This window comes from Carassius gibelio, chromosome B5 (assembly GCF_023724105.1).
Source record: "Carassius gibelio isolate Cgi1373 ecotype wild population from Czech Republic chromosome B5, carGib1.2-hapl.c, whole genome shotgun sequence".
NCBI classification, from domain to species: Eukaryota; Metazoa; Chordata; class Actinopteri; order Cypriniformes; family Cyprinidae; genus Carassius; species Carassius gibelio.
In genome coordinates, this window is record NC_068400.1 from 33370252 (window position 1) to 33384026 (window position 13775).

Genomic DNA, 13775 nt, shown 5'->3' on the forward strand with positions numbered 1-13775 from the left:
GTCAATTGTTTTGACACTTTTTTTTTGTCACAAACTACCTTTGCTACTGTACATATTTGCAGACAAACTCATAATATATTTAGGAGTTGTCCTTGTCTCTGACTAAACTGGTTGTTATTTTTGAAGAAGTAGTTATCTACCTTATTCTCAGTTATTTAAGCCTTGTCATTTTTATTGAGGCCAGCAGGGGAGGATGTTGGCTGAAATATTATTTTCTTCTGTCAAAGGATGTTTCTTCTAGGGCTGCGTTCTGTCAGTTTGGACTAACTTTTATAGTCATGTTTTTATTTTGTTCGCATTTTTGCCTGTTATCTGTGTTGTGTGCATACTTTATTTGGCTGAGGTTGTTTTGTGCCATTTTATTGGCCTACTAACTCATGTATGTTTTCCCATGAATATACTAGTTTCTATTAAATGGGAATGCCTGAGGAACACAATGTTGAGTCCACTCAACTGTGCTGAAAATGCTGGAATTTGTCTAGTATCGCTTCTGTTTTACTGAGTACAGGAGAGTACTCAGAAGTATGTATTTTAAACGAGCAACACATTTGTTGCTGCAGAGTTTCATGCATGCAGTGTTCTGTTTTTATTTCGGATATCTTTTGATTCTGCTTATTTATCACCTATGGTAATGATTTAGTACGAGACTGAGGTATTAGATTCTGGTATGGTACTGAAGAAAAATTTGTGCTGAGCCTAAAATACAGCTAACAATAAGGCAAATGAAGATTCGAATGCAGATCCTACTACAGTCCTCAAGAGTCTCGCTCTGTTCTGCTTTTAATTTCTGTGCCATATTTTTGTACTGCTTGACGGAGACATATAGATTTACTGAGAGTCTCATTTAACTTAGTAAACATTTTGGCTTTCTCAAACTCAAATATATTTATATGCATATATATATATATATATATATATATATATATATATATATATATATATATATATATATATATATATATATATATATATATATATGTATGTATATATATATATATATATATATATATATATATATATATATATATATATATATATATATATATATGTATATGTATATGTATATATATGTATATATATATATATATTTTTTTTTTTTATTACCAACCACATTTAATTATGTGGTATTGGGATCATTCAGAATATATATAAAATCTCAATATACTGTATAGTTTAAAATATTTGTATATATCTAAATATAAATCTGAATATATATATTATATATTATATATTATTAGGTAAAAATTGATAGCCTGAATGCACTTTAAGTCGCTTTGGATAAAAGTGTCTGCTAAATGCATTAATTTAATTTAATTTTTGATATATAGTATATAGTTCATTATTAACTGTAGTTATATAGTTATAATAATTATAAACACAGTATAGTTGTGTTTGCATATTGAGTAACATTGCATATTCAGGATATGTAAATGTATATTCAAATTTATAATTTTATATCCAGTATATTATATTATACTCATTCATAACACATAACATGTATAAAAGTGTATTAATGGATGGTCAATGTATGGAATTGTTTTGAAAGTGTTTCGTGTTTGATCCCACCGCATACTGAATAACTGATAGAAGATAAAAGAGAAACTGAAGTATATCTCTATCACCCTTTGAGAACTGGAGCACCTTCTGTTTGATATTTCAAACCAGAGGACAAAAGTGGGAACAACCCCACTACGCTGATCTATGAACATCAAAACATTTTAATGGGGAGTTGAAGAACAGAAAACATGTATTGTGCCTCAATACTGCAAATTAAAAGCTTAAACCAAATCAATAGGGTACTCATCAGGGAGCCTTTTTAACATATCTCTCAAATACTTAATAATAGTATTGTTGATTTCTGTATTGTGTTCTCTGTTGGCTAACCCAGCTTCTGCACATCAGTGTAGGGCTGAATGCTGGGTACTGACATGTCAAAAAAACTTCAAATCACCATTAGTGCATGTAGCTCACAGACAAACTTCAAAGTTAAACATAGATTGTAATAGATTGCTGTTGTCCTATTACCCATTCATGTTTATCAAGGATGCATAGCAAAGTAAAGCTAAATTAATGGCTCATTGAAATGCTTTGACTGATGGTATGCTGGTAGCTCATTATCACTCATATACACTAATGTACTAGTGTGCAGTTTGATACTTAACATATGTCATGGAGATTTTCAGAGTGAACATGTGAATGTGAGCACATGCATTATTTTTTAACTTTAACAATATAGCATTTATGTTTCTTGGCTCAGGTTTATTAGTGGCTTCCATAAATATTGGCTGGTTTATTTGTCCTTCTGTAAAGAGACTGCCGACAGTGTGAGTAAAATCTGCAAAAGTCTTGTCACTGATACTGTGTCTTTAAGAAGCATGTGAAAAGTAGGAGCAAAAGAGAGACCGCAACTTACAGGAATAGTCAATCTGCATGCACGCCACATGCATCCATTCTGGGTCTGTTTTTCTCTCTCCGTCTCTCTCTCTCTGGAGCAGTAGACAAACACAGAACAACAGTTGGGGCACAGAGCAGTTCTTTCCCTCCCTCTCTCTCTCTCTCTCTCTCTCTTCCTTTCTCCTCCCATCTGTCTCCTTTCGGTACTGTTTTTCAGTTGTTGGACAGCAGTTCAGCAATCTGTGAAGTTATGGAGTCTGAGACGAGTCCTGAGTCGGAGGGTCAGTCCGGTAAGTGCTTGTGGAGGAGAGATGCTCTCGGCCCATGACTCAGTATTGGTGAACTGGAGATGGATTGCTGGCATATAGTGTTTAAAATGCTGAAAAACTACATGCATGAGTTTGTTGAAAACTATAGTCTCAGCCGCTGACAGCATGCCTACCGACCACGCGCAGCCTGTTCACTTAACGGCTAATGGATATTGTACAGAAACTAGAAAACACTTGCAAATAATCACTGAATGTGCCAAAGTTCACAGCATTAGTGGCTTCAAAATCTTTGAAATTGTTGCATTTTAAATTGAGGTGTGTTTAAAGCAATTAGTGATTATAAGATATCCTGGAGCATAAGTGTATGTGTTGCTGTGTTTCTGAGTTTGTGTGAAATCATTTTGATCAGAAATTTTAGCCACGTTTTTTTTTTTTCCGTATTCTTTGTGTTTTTGTGCTGCCATTCTCTCTCTCTCTCTCTCTCTCTCCCTCTCTCTCTTTCTTATTTATATGTCTGTCTGGCTGTCTGTTTTTTCTTTTCGGTCTGTTATTGTGGTCTAATAAATGTTAGGTAAATCCAGTGTTAAATGGTCCATTATGTATGTATAAATGTCTATCAGCTAGTCTATTCCTGTCTAAGTTGGTATTTTCTGACCAAAATAAGCTGCAATTTGAAGAAGACAAAAAGAAAAAAGTCTTTCTAGCACTGTACTTAAGAACCACATGCATTTCTGTCTTTAGAATGAACATTGTGAATCCAAAGATGTACTTTAAGGTGTAGTTTTAAGGTGTAGTTCAAGCAGGTAGTGTAATACTGTTATTTTACTATTTTATTATTCAACTTTTTTTGTCTTTCTCTGTCCATCTCTACTGTATAGGCACTTATATTTTCTAATCGGCTGTTGTATTTCTTGAAGGAGTGTGTGTGACGTGGGTTGTGGGTGACTGGAGTGTGCTGTGCAGACTTGATTATGTTAGAGGGAGTTTCACATTTTAAAGGAATTGTGTTTCTCTAAATTGTGTGTCTCTTGTGGCTTTAGTTTGAGAGGGGGAGAGAGTATATGTATCTGTGCGTGTGTGGGAGAGAGAAAGAGAGACAGAGAGAAAGTGTGAGCGAGTGGGACGGGATGGGAGGTGGACTTATGTACACAAATAAATCTTTCTCCTCTCCTTCACATTCTCCCTCTTCTTTTCCGCTCGCATATTTCAATCTCCAATGTCAGAGAGCTCTAAAAACCCAATGATTAAATTATGATTTGACTATTTTTTTACTTTTCTGTATGCACAGAGATTACAGTGCAGGTCTAGGTAAGGAGCTCTGGAAGAATGCGGTTAGCTGAATGAGCCAATTGCTCAAGTATTTCATGGAAACAGGACATTCAGGGTCCAACTGGGTCGATATGCTGGACAGAGAGCGATGGAGAGCTTGCAAAGAAAGCTAGCAAGAAAGAAAATGCAAGCCCTGCCAAGGGAACCCAAATCCATGACACAGTAGTCGAGTCCAACATCTGTCTTAAGCGTAGGCCAAACCTCAAAATATCCCAGAATAGCTCTAAATAACACAGTACAACCGACCTGCCTCGGCAGAGTGGGTGCCCTCCCATATAAGTAAAAATGTATCACCATGAGATTCAAGGCAGTTAAAACCTTAAACCAAGACCAATTCATAGACCGGACTCTTGATGTACCCATAAGAGAGTTTCTTTTGAATATGCAATTTAACAGCCGAATGAAGGAATTAAAAGCTTTAGGATCCATTGAAGCATTTTGAGTCATAATGGGACGAGAGATGCACTTATCCTCAGAGATAAAGCCATGTATATCAGTAGAGCAAAAACTGCTCTGAATGTTCATATCTGTTTATCTAAACCAATTACAGGAGTTGAAGAAAGAAAACATTTTATGAAAACAGGGCTGGACCCTTTCTTGGCATTTGGTGTATCTTGTGTCATCTGCTGCAGTGATGAAGTGGAGGACTATCTCCAATGTAGTGAGTATTCAGACGAGAGTAATTAAAGATAAGAGAGAGCAAGCAACCAGGGCAATGAAAAGGATAGACATCATTTGGATACTTCTCTCTCCTGCCACTCCAGGGAATCTCATCTTTTTTTCTGTTATTATTACGAGTGTATGTCAGCAGGGTGCTAATTCCATGCTTTACTATCTGAATCTTAACCTACAGGGGCTTATTTAATCCTTTGTGCTGTTTTAAAGTTGAAAGATTCCTATGTTATTTTGACTAAGGCATGATGAAACGGCTTTAAAGGCCTATAGCTTTGGAGAAATAACTGTAATGGTAGGCCTCTAGTGGCTTTTTGCTTTAAAAAAAAATGGCGATGGTGGCAATGGAGATACCAGTGATGAGGATTAAAGAACTATTTCTGCACAACCTGACACTTAAAAAAATATTTTAGTTGGTGTGACCCTAATGTTTTCAGTTTGATTCAATCATTAACTACTGATTCAGTCAATTTTGATGTTACCGCGGGAAGAACATAAATGTATTTGATTTATTCAAGGCAAAAGTATTATAACTATTATTATTAGGTTAGGGGTTTTCAAAGACAGTGGGCTTTTGACACAACATACACAATGGCAAAACCCCACAACACTTTACTAATTGTCACTAGTAAAAAAAAAAAAAAAAAAAAATCACAATGTATTGCAATTAATCGCATCTAAAATAAGTTTTTGTTGACATATTACATGATTGTGTACAGTGTATATATTTTTTATTGATATATAGAACAAAGACATGCAGGTACACTCTAAAAAATGTTGGGTTGTTACACTTTTGGGTTAAAAATTTTATTACAATATTATATATATATATATATATATATATATATATATATATATATATATATATATATATATATATATATATATATATATATATATATATATATATATACATGATAGATAAACACATTACACATACATATAGTGTGTAAACAAAAACCTTTATTTTGGAAGAAATTAATCGTAAGACAGCACTAATTTATACAGAGTTAAAAAAAATTGTCATTTGTTTAAAGTTCAACAGAACAGCATTAATTAGCAATAGAATTCTCTTGATTTCATTATAAATGTCTTTTATATTCTCTTTGTGAGAAAACTGTATAATGTTAAAATGCATGTTATGTGTAGAAAGAAAAAATAGCAAACCTTATGCAATCTGATGCAACAGTAAAAGGCCTAGTTTATATCATTGTGGGAAGATTTTGCAGTTAGCAATCTCCTGACTGCCCAGATCTCAGTGGTTCATCTTGATTTACAGTATCTGGTTGTGTCGTCTACAGTTACAGTACTGACTTAGCGATATTGTTTGTGTTGCATGTATTTGTGTGATAATTTTACTAGGTAATAGTTCTCATTATAGCCAGGTTCTTGTGAAATAAAGTAGTCTTGGCCCTACAGTGGTTGTCAGGAAGTTGCTGAGCAAGTGCCATAGTGAAATTCCCTGCGTAGGACTGTAATTAAACAGTTATATCTAATTAGCTTCTCTATGCAAAATCAGCTCAGGGAGCATTTGGGCTCAGTGCAGAAAATGTATGGATCAGTGCTAGACACCAAGAAATCACTTAATGATGGCAGTTTGCTTTCCTTTGTTGATGCATTTTCTTTTGTCAACAGGAAGTTAATGCTTATAACATTTGGTTCGTGGCTATGCCATGGTCCAAAAATGCTCTACTTTATAGTAACTTGTGCAGGTGTTGTTAGTAGGAGGGACATTCAGTTTTACAGGGCATTTGATAGGACAAACACCTGTGTAGTGCAGGATGACTCCACAATATTTAGTGTCTGTTTTCCTAAAAGACTGGGACACATTTTTAAATAGGAATATTTTCATTGCTACACTACTGTGCTAAAAGCAACAAAATTCCAACCTCATGGGGTCTTTAAATCATTTTGGGGTGAGAGTTGGGAGAGAGAGTCCTTTCTTATGAGATAGAACACAGCATCCCTGGCCCTCATTGAAATGGAAATAGGCCTTGATATTTGTCGTCCTACTTCACTCTTCCTTTTCTTTGAGCAGAGTAGAGGAGAAGAGAGAGCAAGTGGAGCCGGAGAGGGAGGAAGGGAGGGCGGGAGTATTACTATAATTTTTCCCGAAGTGATAAACAAGGCAAGGCAAGGCAAGTGACTCTCTCACTTCTGGCCTATGGGAACTGCATACATGTCTGTTTTGACTGGAGGGGACTCTAATTATTAGACCAAAGACAAAAAAGTATGTGTATGCGCGTCCCCATTTAATTGAATACCTTGTGGGAAGAATGTCTTTATATTCTCTTTAGTCTTTTGGGTGTATCATTCTTCGTCTCCAGAGTTGCTCAAAGGGGGGTTCATTACAGAAGCCCATGAGAACAGTAAGGGAACAGATCAAGTTTGATGTTCTATCCTTCAGCTTTTGCTAGCATCTTATTAAGACTCTTGGGGATCCTTTGCCACCATCTGCTTGTCCAGCAGCAATGTCTTTGTATGTGTGCCAAGTATGCTGGTATTTGAAACTTTCAGAGTTATTTTTATGTGTCCATATGTCTGTCTTTATGTGCGTTGCGTGTATGCACATTTGCATATGCTGCGCTGCTCGCGTTTGTATTCCGAGTGTTTGAAGATCGACCTCGAAAAACTGTGTGAAACAAAAAACTTTTGCAATGCTGCTTAATAATAAGCTGATAGAGTGAGTGAGAGAGTGACTGAAAGGGTTAGAAAAAGAGGGGTTTAATCAACACTTCTCTGCTTGAATGTGGCAGTGCTATCTCATTCCTCTTCAGAAACAAATCTAATCTCCGTCTGGGCAACCTTCCATTTATGCAAAGCCGTGTTCATTTCTGGAGAATACCAAACTCAAATACTGGATCAGATTGTGTACACAATTGATGCTGGTGCTCCGAAATAATCAAAATGCATCTTTAATAGGTGATTGTAGAATTTATTTTGTAAGAGGTGCAGTTTTCAAAGTTGTTTTAAATAAATAAGTTTAGTATAAAAATTGTGGGTTCTTCGTGGGGAATTGGAAGGGTTTTTTTTCCAATAGTAATTTATGTTGTTATTTAAATTCCTCCCTTTTTTTAAATGTTTTTAAATGTCCTTCCTTTTTTTAATGTTATCATTGTCACGCTCATGAACTTTGTTTCCTTTTTTGGTCACCTTCCTAGTTTTGGTTAATTGATTCCTCCCACCTGTTCACCTCACCCATCACCTCCTGATTGTTTAAATACCCGTTCTGTTGAGTTCTCCCTCGTCCGTCCGTTCCTCTTCTCGCACTTTGTTTTACGTTTAGCACTGCCTTAGTTTGTAACAATCATATAAATTGTGAGTTTTAAAATTATCGAAGAAATAAAGAATTGAAGATAAGAAATGAAAGACCTTAAGAATGAGTGGTGGAAGCAGTAATATATCATTTAAATGAATTTGAACAGACAAGTTTGTCAAAGAGAAATTTAGTTACAGAACAATGGAGGACTGGGTCTGTCTCAGGCTTTTAAATGTCTCGAGGGTTTCAGCATAGAGCTTGTAGAGCTAGTCTGTTTTCTGAAGACGCTCTGTGATCTGAACACTTATGTAGACTTTCAGTTTGTTTGTTGGTGATGGAAGCCCTGCTGCGTGAGTGTGTGTTTCTGTGTGTGAAGGATAAGAGAGACTCAAGAGTTCACAGGAGATGTGGCTGTCAGATGTTTCCTGCCTTGTATAAAGTAACATTGAGAAGAAAATATTAGGAGCAAAAGAAGAATTCATATTGTTTCCTTTCACTTAAATTTCTGTTAAAGTGGTAACTAAAGTAAATCAAAAGCTTTATGGCCTGAAACTCATTAAATGACAAGCTGAAATGTTTACAGAAGAAACATCTGTGTCTCTGGATGAGTTTGTCTCTGGCCGTTTCACATATTATTCACCTAAAAGTAAAGTTCGCCCCCCAAAAATTTAGTTTTGGACTTCATTGACTTAGTGTGGACAAAAAAAAAAAAAAAAAACACTTGTTTTGAGCTCCATACAAGCCATAAAGTTTTGGAACAATATTAGGGTGAGAGTTTAGGTAAGGTGTTTTTTTTATTATTATTGTTTTTATTATTTTAATTATTATTATTATTATTATTATTAGTATTATTATTATTATTATTATTATTATTATTATTATTAAGAGTGGATTAATGGCTGCTGAAAATTCAGCTTTGCATTAACAGGAATAAATAATATTTTAAATTAATGAATGAATTATATATTTTAAAGATTGTATTTCACAATAGTATGGTTTTCTTTATCAAATAAATACAGCTTTGGTGAGCATAAGAGATTTCTTTCAAAAACATTCTTTCATAAAAATAGTGAGCACCAAACTTTTGAATGCTAGCTTTAGTTGCAGTATATGATCAAAGGTTGCGTTAAATGAGGATAATAGAAAAGGTACTGCGATCACAGGCTTTCCCATCCACATGGGATTAAAGTTCTCAGAAGAACCCAGAGTTGGCATAAAAAAGTACAATTTTTCTGAGGTTTTGTGCAAAAAACCAAGGGTTCAATTCAGGTTATTAAAAAGAGAAAGTATATAATGAAACACAAATTTGCCTAACCTTCTCCAGGAAAGCTAGTCCCATTCAAACGGGACTTTACTAGCTGAGCTCTGTAGCTTTGTGTGCATGCGTTTAGAAATAGCATCGCTGGAAGGCACCCTACAAATTCCAATCCGTTGTTCATGTTTAGAACAAAAGGCCTGAGAAGACACTTTTGTTGAGCAATCTAAGCACTGTTGAAAGGAGCAAGCGTTGATTTGGATGCTGGTGAAAAAAAAACATGTATGACTGCTAAGCGCTTCCTCGGATGAGAAGCTAATCACTTTTGCTAACAGCAAGCGAACAGATTCTAATCCATCTTTCATCTGGTCGGTTTTTCTTTCTTGTTCAGTGGATGGAAATGCAGAGCTGAGGTTAAAGCTGAGTTACAAAAGCTCACTGTTGAAGTCGGCTAATAAGTCTTTTCTTAAAAATACCATTCTGTTACAACATGTTTCTGAACATGTCAAGCATGTAGGCCTTGCTGGAAACTGCCAGACCTATTTTGAGGGTGTTTTAAGCCAGACCTTCCCTCTTGGAGTGCTCTTCTGTCTCTCGGGTGGTAAAGTGAGGCGGCCTTTTCAGACTCTGGAATGTTTCACTTGTTCATTTCAAGGCGGGAATTCAGGTGCTCTGTCATTTTTTAGCTTTCAGGACAGGCACTCATGCTGACCACTGGCCTTTCTCACACAGGCTCGTCCCAGACCTCCCATGGGTCATTCACAGGGAGGGCTTTGTCTCTGTGGTGACAGCTGTTGAAATTCTTCCTCAATGCTATGAAGGTTTTCTACAAAACCTGCCTTCTGGCGATTGTGTCAGACTTTAGCTAAAGAAATGATGCTGAAGTGTTACACAAAGATGACGTTTCATTATGTAAATAATAATAAAAATAATAAAAAATAATACAAAGAAAAATATGTAATATAAAATGTGTAGAAATAATGTTGTATATTAGCGATTTTCAGCAGCTTGCAATAAACAATCTTGACGATTTTAATTGCATTTCTGAACTGTAAGCAGCTTAATTAGCACTTGGTCTAAATGTGGAACTTCGATCTAGAAATAGCTTTTAACCCCATCAAAGTAAGTGATTGTGCAGTGACTGTATACTTCTAAAGGTCTGTTTTAAAAAGTCTGCCACCTTATCAGGTTAGTGTTAACTCTGTCTGCTGCAGTGGGCAATCATTAGATGTTCATTAGTTTCGGTTCCATTACCTCAGTGTCATTAAAGGCATCGTTAGAGGTTTATCTAGTGTTTACTCAGCGTGTAATATTAAAACATGAAAAACTAAAGCTAGAGTGAAATGTGGTGAAATAATTAGTGCTGAGTGCATAGCTTCTTAGTTAGGAATGAAGTTTATTGAATGAGAGTATGAGGTGGTTCTCTAGAAATGAATACTAACTGTCCTCTGGGGCTTTTGGAAACATAGTTGTCAAAGTGAATGTAAAATTGATCTCATATATTGTTCCTTTCTCTTTGAGGCATGGGCTCTTTATTTTCATTGTACAGAGACAAGAAAACCTTTTGAGAAATGCTGGAACTGAGATCCAGAGTTGTAAATGAAACAAGTGAATGTTTGTCAAAATATACAAAACTCATTTAGAGAAGTAATTAAAAGTGCTGTAACTGTGAAATGAGTGCTATATGTAAATATTAATGTGTTTATATAAGGTTCCTTCCTGACAGTGAGAGACCGTGGAAGTACTGTATAAGACATGAAATAATAGTTGTTTCATAATATCATAGTCGTAATCACCACCATTGTGGGAGATTGATTGTATTTTTCAGTTCGAACTTTCATTTTTAATCAAAATCAACTTGGACTCCAGGATGTTGCTATATTATCCTAATACATTTTATTTAGGTAATTATTTTTTTTAGTTAATGAAAATGTGTAGTAGACAAAACTGACACAGAGATCCACAAATCCATATCGCATTTAAGTTTACAGAGCTCCTTTAGATTTCTTTATACAAAATTTGCCAAATTCTGTAACACTGCGTACTGTGCTGTAATTTCCATTTTTATGTCTGGACTCTGTCTGCAATTTTTGCATCATGGAAATAATAAGGCCCTACAAAAAACTAACAAATTTGACTAATGGCATAATAGGACCTGCATGTCTTCTCCTTGCTCCGATTTCGCACTGTCTCAAACTAAAATCCCAACAGAACCAGAGTGGGCTTTTTTTTTCTTTATTTGCCTAGAATTTAGGTTATATCAGCATTTAACACAAACTATGAGACGGGTAGACTTTTTTTTAACCAGCCTTGACCAAAAAAGATCTTATTTCGATTGATTTTTTACCTGTTGTTAGATTTAAAATACATAAAAAAAAAAAAAAAAATTGGTTGGCTTTAAACGTTTTTTTGGGGCAGACTTCACTAATAGAAGCTTAGCTCCCCTGTCCATGAATCTGTAGTGACGTCCCTGCTTCAACTTACAGCTGTGTAGAGTCCTCCACACAAGTTGTATGAGTGTGTAATGATACTTTAATGAGAGGTTGGCTTCTGTTCGGTTCTTTGTGTAGCGCTGCTGCTTCTCGGCTGAAGTAGAACCCAATCCTGATGTCTTTGCCTTCTCGACCACAGCCTGACGTCTGATTGGTCCAGTATCCGTCTGGAATTTAGCTTTCCCTGCTCTTGACCCCACCCTCCCTCTGCCCTGAGGGCGTCAATGAACAACGGCATTCCCTTACACAGCCGCGTGTGCATATGTATGTGTGTTGACTATAGTGCTGGAAGGGAAAGGGGAATACTCTAGTGCTTTTCTTCCTTTTAAACAGACATAAATTAACATAGTCACATCTAATGATTAAAGTTTTTTTTTTTTCTGGAAATGTCTATGTCCTGTTGGTTTGTATATTAGTTGTGATTCTATTATTATTCTCCATGAAGGAAAGACAATCCTTTTCCTCTTGCTCTCTCATTACATACCTACACATTCTCTCTCTCTTGCTCCCTCTCTCTCTTTGCTCGCTTGGCTTAGATCTTGTGTAAAAGGGAGGGTCTGAACTCTGTTTTCAGTGAATGATCCTCCCGGAGTCTAACGCTAGCATACACTCGCTCTCACTCACACACACACAAAGCTGCTATTCCCGCTAGGAAGAGAGTGTGTGAATGAAGAAACAGGAAAGAGAGAGAGTTTGGATGTGGCTGGACTGTTACTGGACAGTGGGACGTGTAACTGTAGGCTCTCCATGGTCTGATGAAGTGATGGTGTGAGGTGTTTCTCCACTGTTGGAGTGATTGAGGTAAAGATTACTTTTCATTCTCCTGCCGCTGTTTGTGGATCACTGACAGTGTGAGTGTGTGTTTGTGTAAATCAGTGTGGACAGGTGAAAACTTACCAGAAACTAGAGCAAGTGCTTTAACATTCTGGGGTTGTGGAGTCATGCTGTACTCAGTGTTTCATCAGCAAGCTCCTCTGCTATTGTTTTGTTGCTGTAAAAGTTATCACTCTCATTATAAATGAAAATGTGAAAGTTTTGTATCTGATAAAGGGTTTATTCAAAACTATAAACTTGTCTCCGTCCAGTGTAGAAGGTCTGCGTCCACTAGCACCAGCAGAGAGCAGTTCAGAATTGGAGATCTGTCATTTGTAATCAGTGAGGCCAATTTATTGATTTATTCAAATTGGCACAAATTGAATTTTGGCACATAAGTACATTTTTATATAGACTTTGAAAAGTGTATTTGAAAGTCAGTTTATGATCGAAATCTGATATAAAGTTTGTTTATTTTATTTTATGTCATGGCCTGATATTTGTTTTACATATCCTGTTATATATTTGAAATAATCACACTAATAGGAATGCACAACATATGTAACATGAGGCATAGATATTCCAATTTTAAAATATTTATTCATATTGATCTATGTTGTATAAACCATCATTTAACACTCACTTTTCATATTATTCTTAACAAACACAACATTTTACATTGTTAAATGAAATCTTTGGCAGTTAAAAAAAAAAAAAAAATATTCATATTGCACTTTATAATGTTTTGATGATTATTATTATTATAGCAGTTCAAAGGGTTGTTTTTTATTCTTTAGTGGATTTTTTTTAATTATTATTATTGTTATTATTTTACCAAATAGTACTGAATTTTAATGTTGACCACACATCAATATTACCATACCTTCCCTGTATACCAGGATGTGGACATGCAAGTCTGTGTCAAACTTGAGTGACATGCTTTCAACATCTCCCTACGAATACACCTAATGCAAACCAGTTTTTCAACCAATCCATGGCTCTCCATGCAGGACTGTATTCACAGATCTTTGTTGCTCTATTAATAGCCCGAGACAGGGCAGGGAGTGAGGCTGCAGCTGAAGGGAAGGAAGTGGGCCTGGAGAGCACAGGGATTACCGGGGTCACTGCACTAGAGGCCCCGCACCGGCCATTCGCTGGAACCGCGCTGTTTTGGAATGCTAGAGTGATTGGTAGCAGCCATGCCGCAAAAATGAATCCCACCGCAAAACTCCTTTTCTTTGCATGACTACATGTCTTCAACTAGGTTCCATGCCCTTACTGTTGTCTAACAG

The 13775-nt window shown here is 35.9% G+C and overlaps 1 protein-coding gene across 3 annotated transcripts in view; it reads left to right on the forward strand.

The window, feature by feature from the left end:
* Positions 1-13775, forward strand: part of LOC127957628 (disabled homolog 2-interacting protein) — a 128178-nt gene that overhangs the window by 24586 nt on the left and 89817 nt on the right. The window contains exon 1 of one of the 3 annotated variants that reach the window (XM_052556252.1): positions 2552-2684. The exons of 1 other annotated variant lie outside the window; for it this stretch is intronic. In XM_052556252.1, coding sequence (XP_052412212.1) covers positions 2645-2684 — 40 coding nt within the window. In that variant the 5' untranslated portion in view covers positions 2552-2644. Of the gene's footprint in view, positions 1-2551; positions 2685-12288; positions 12472-13775 lie in introns of those variants that run through there. One more of the 3 variants, XM_052556253.1, reaches the window with a different exon arrangement.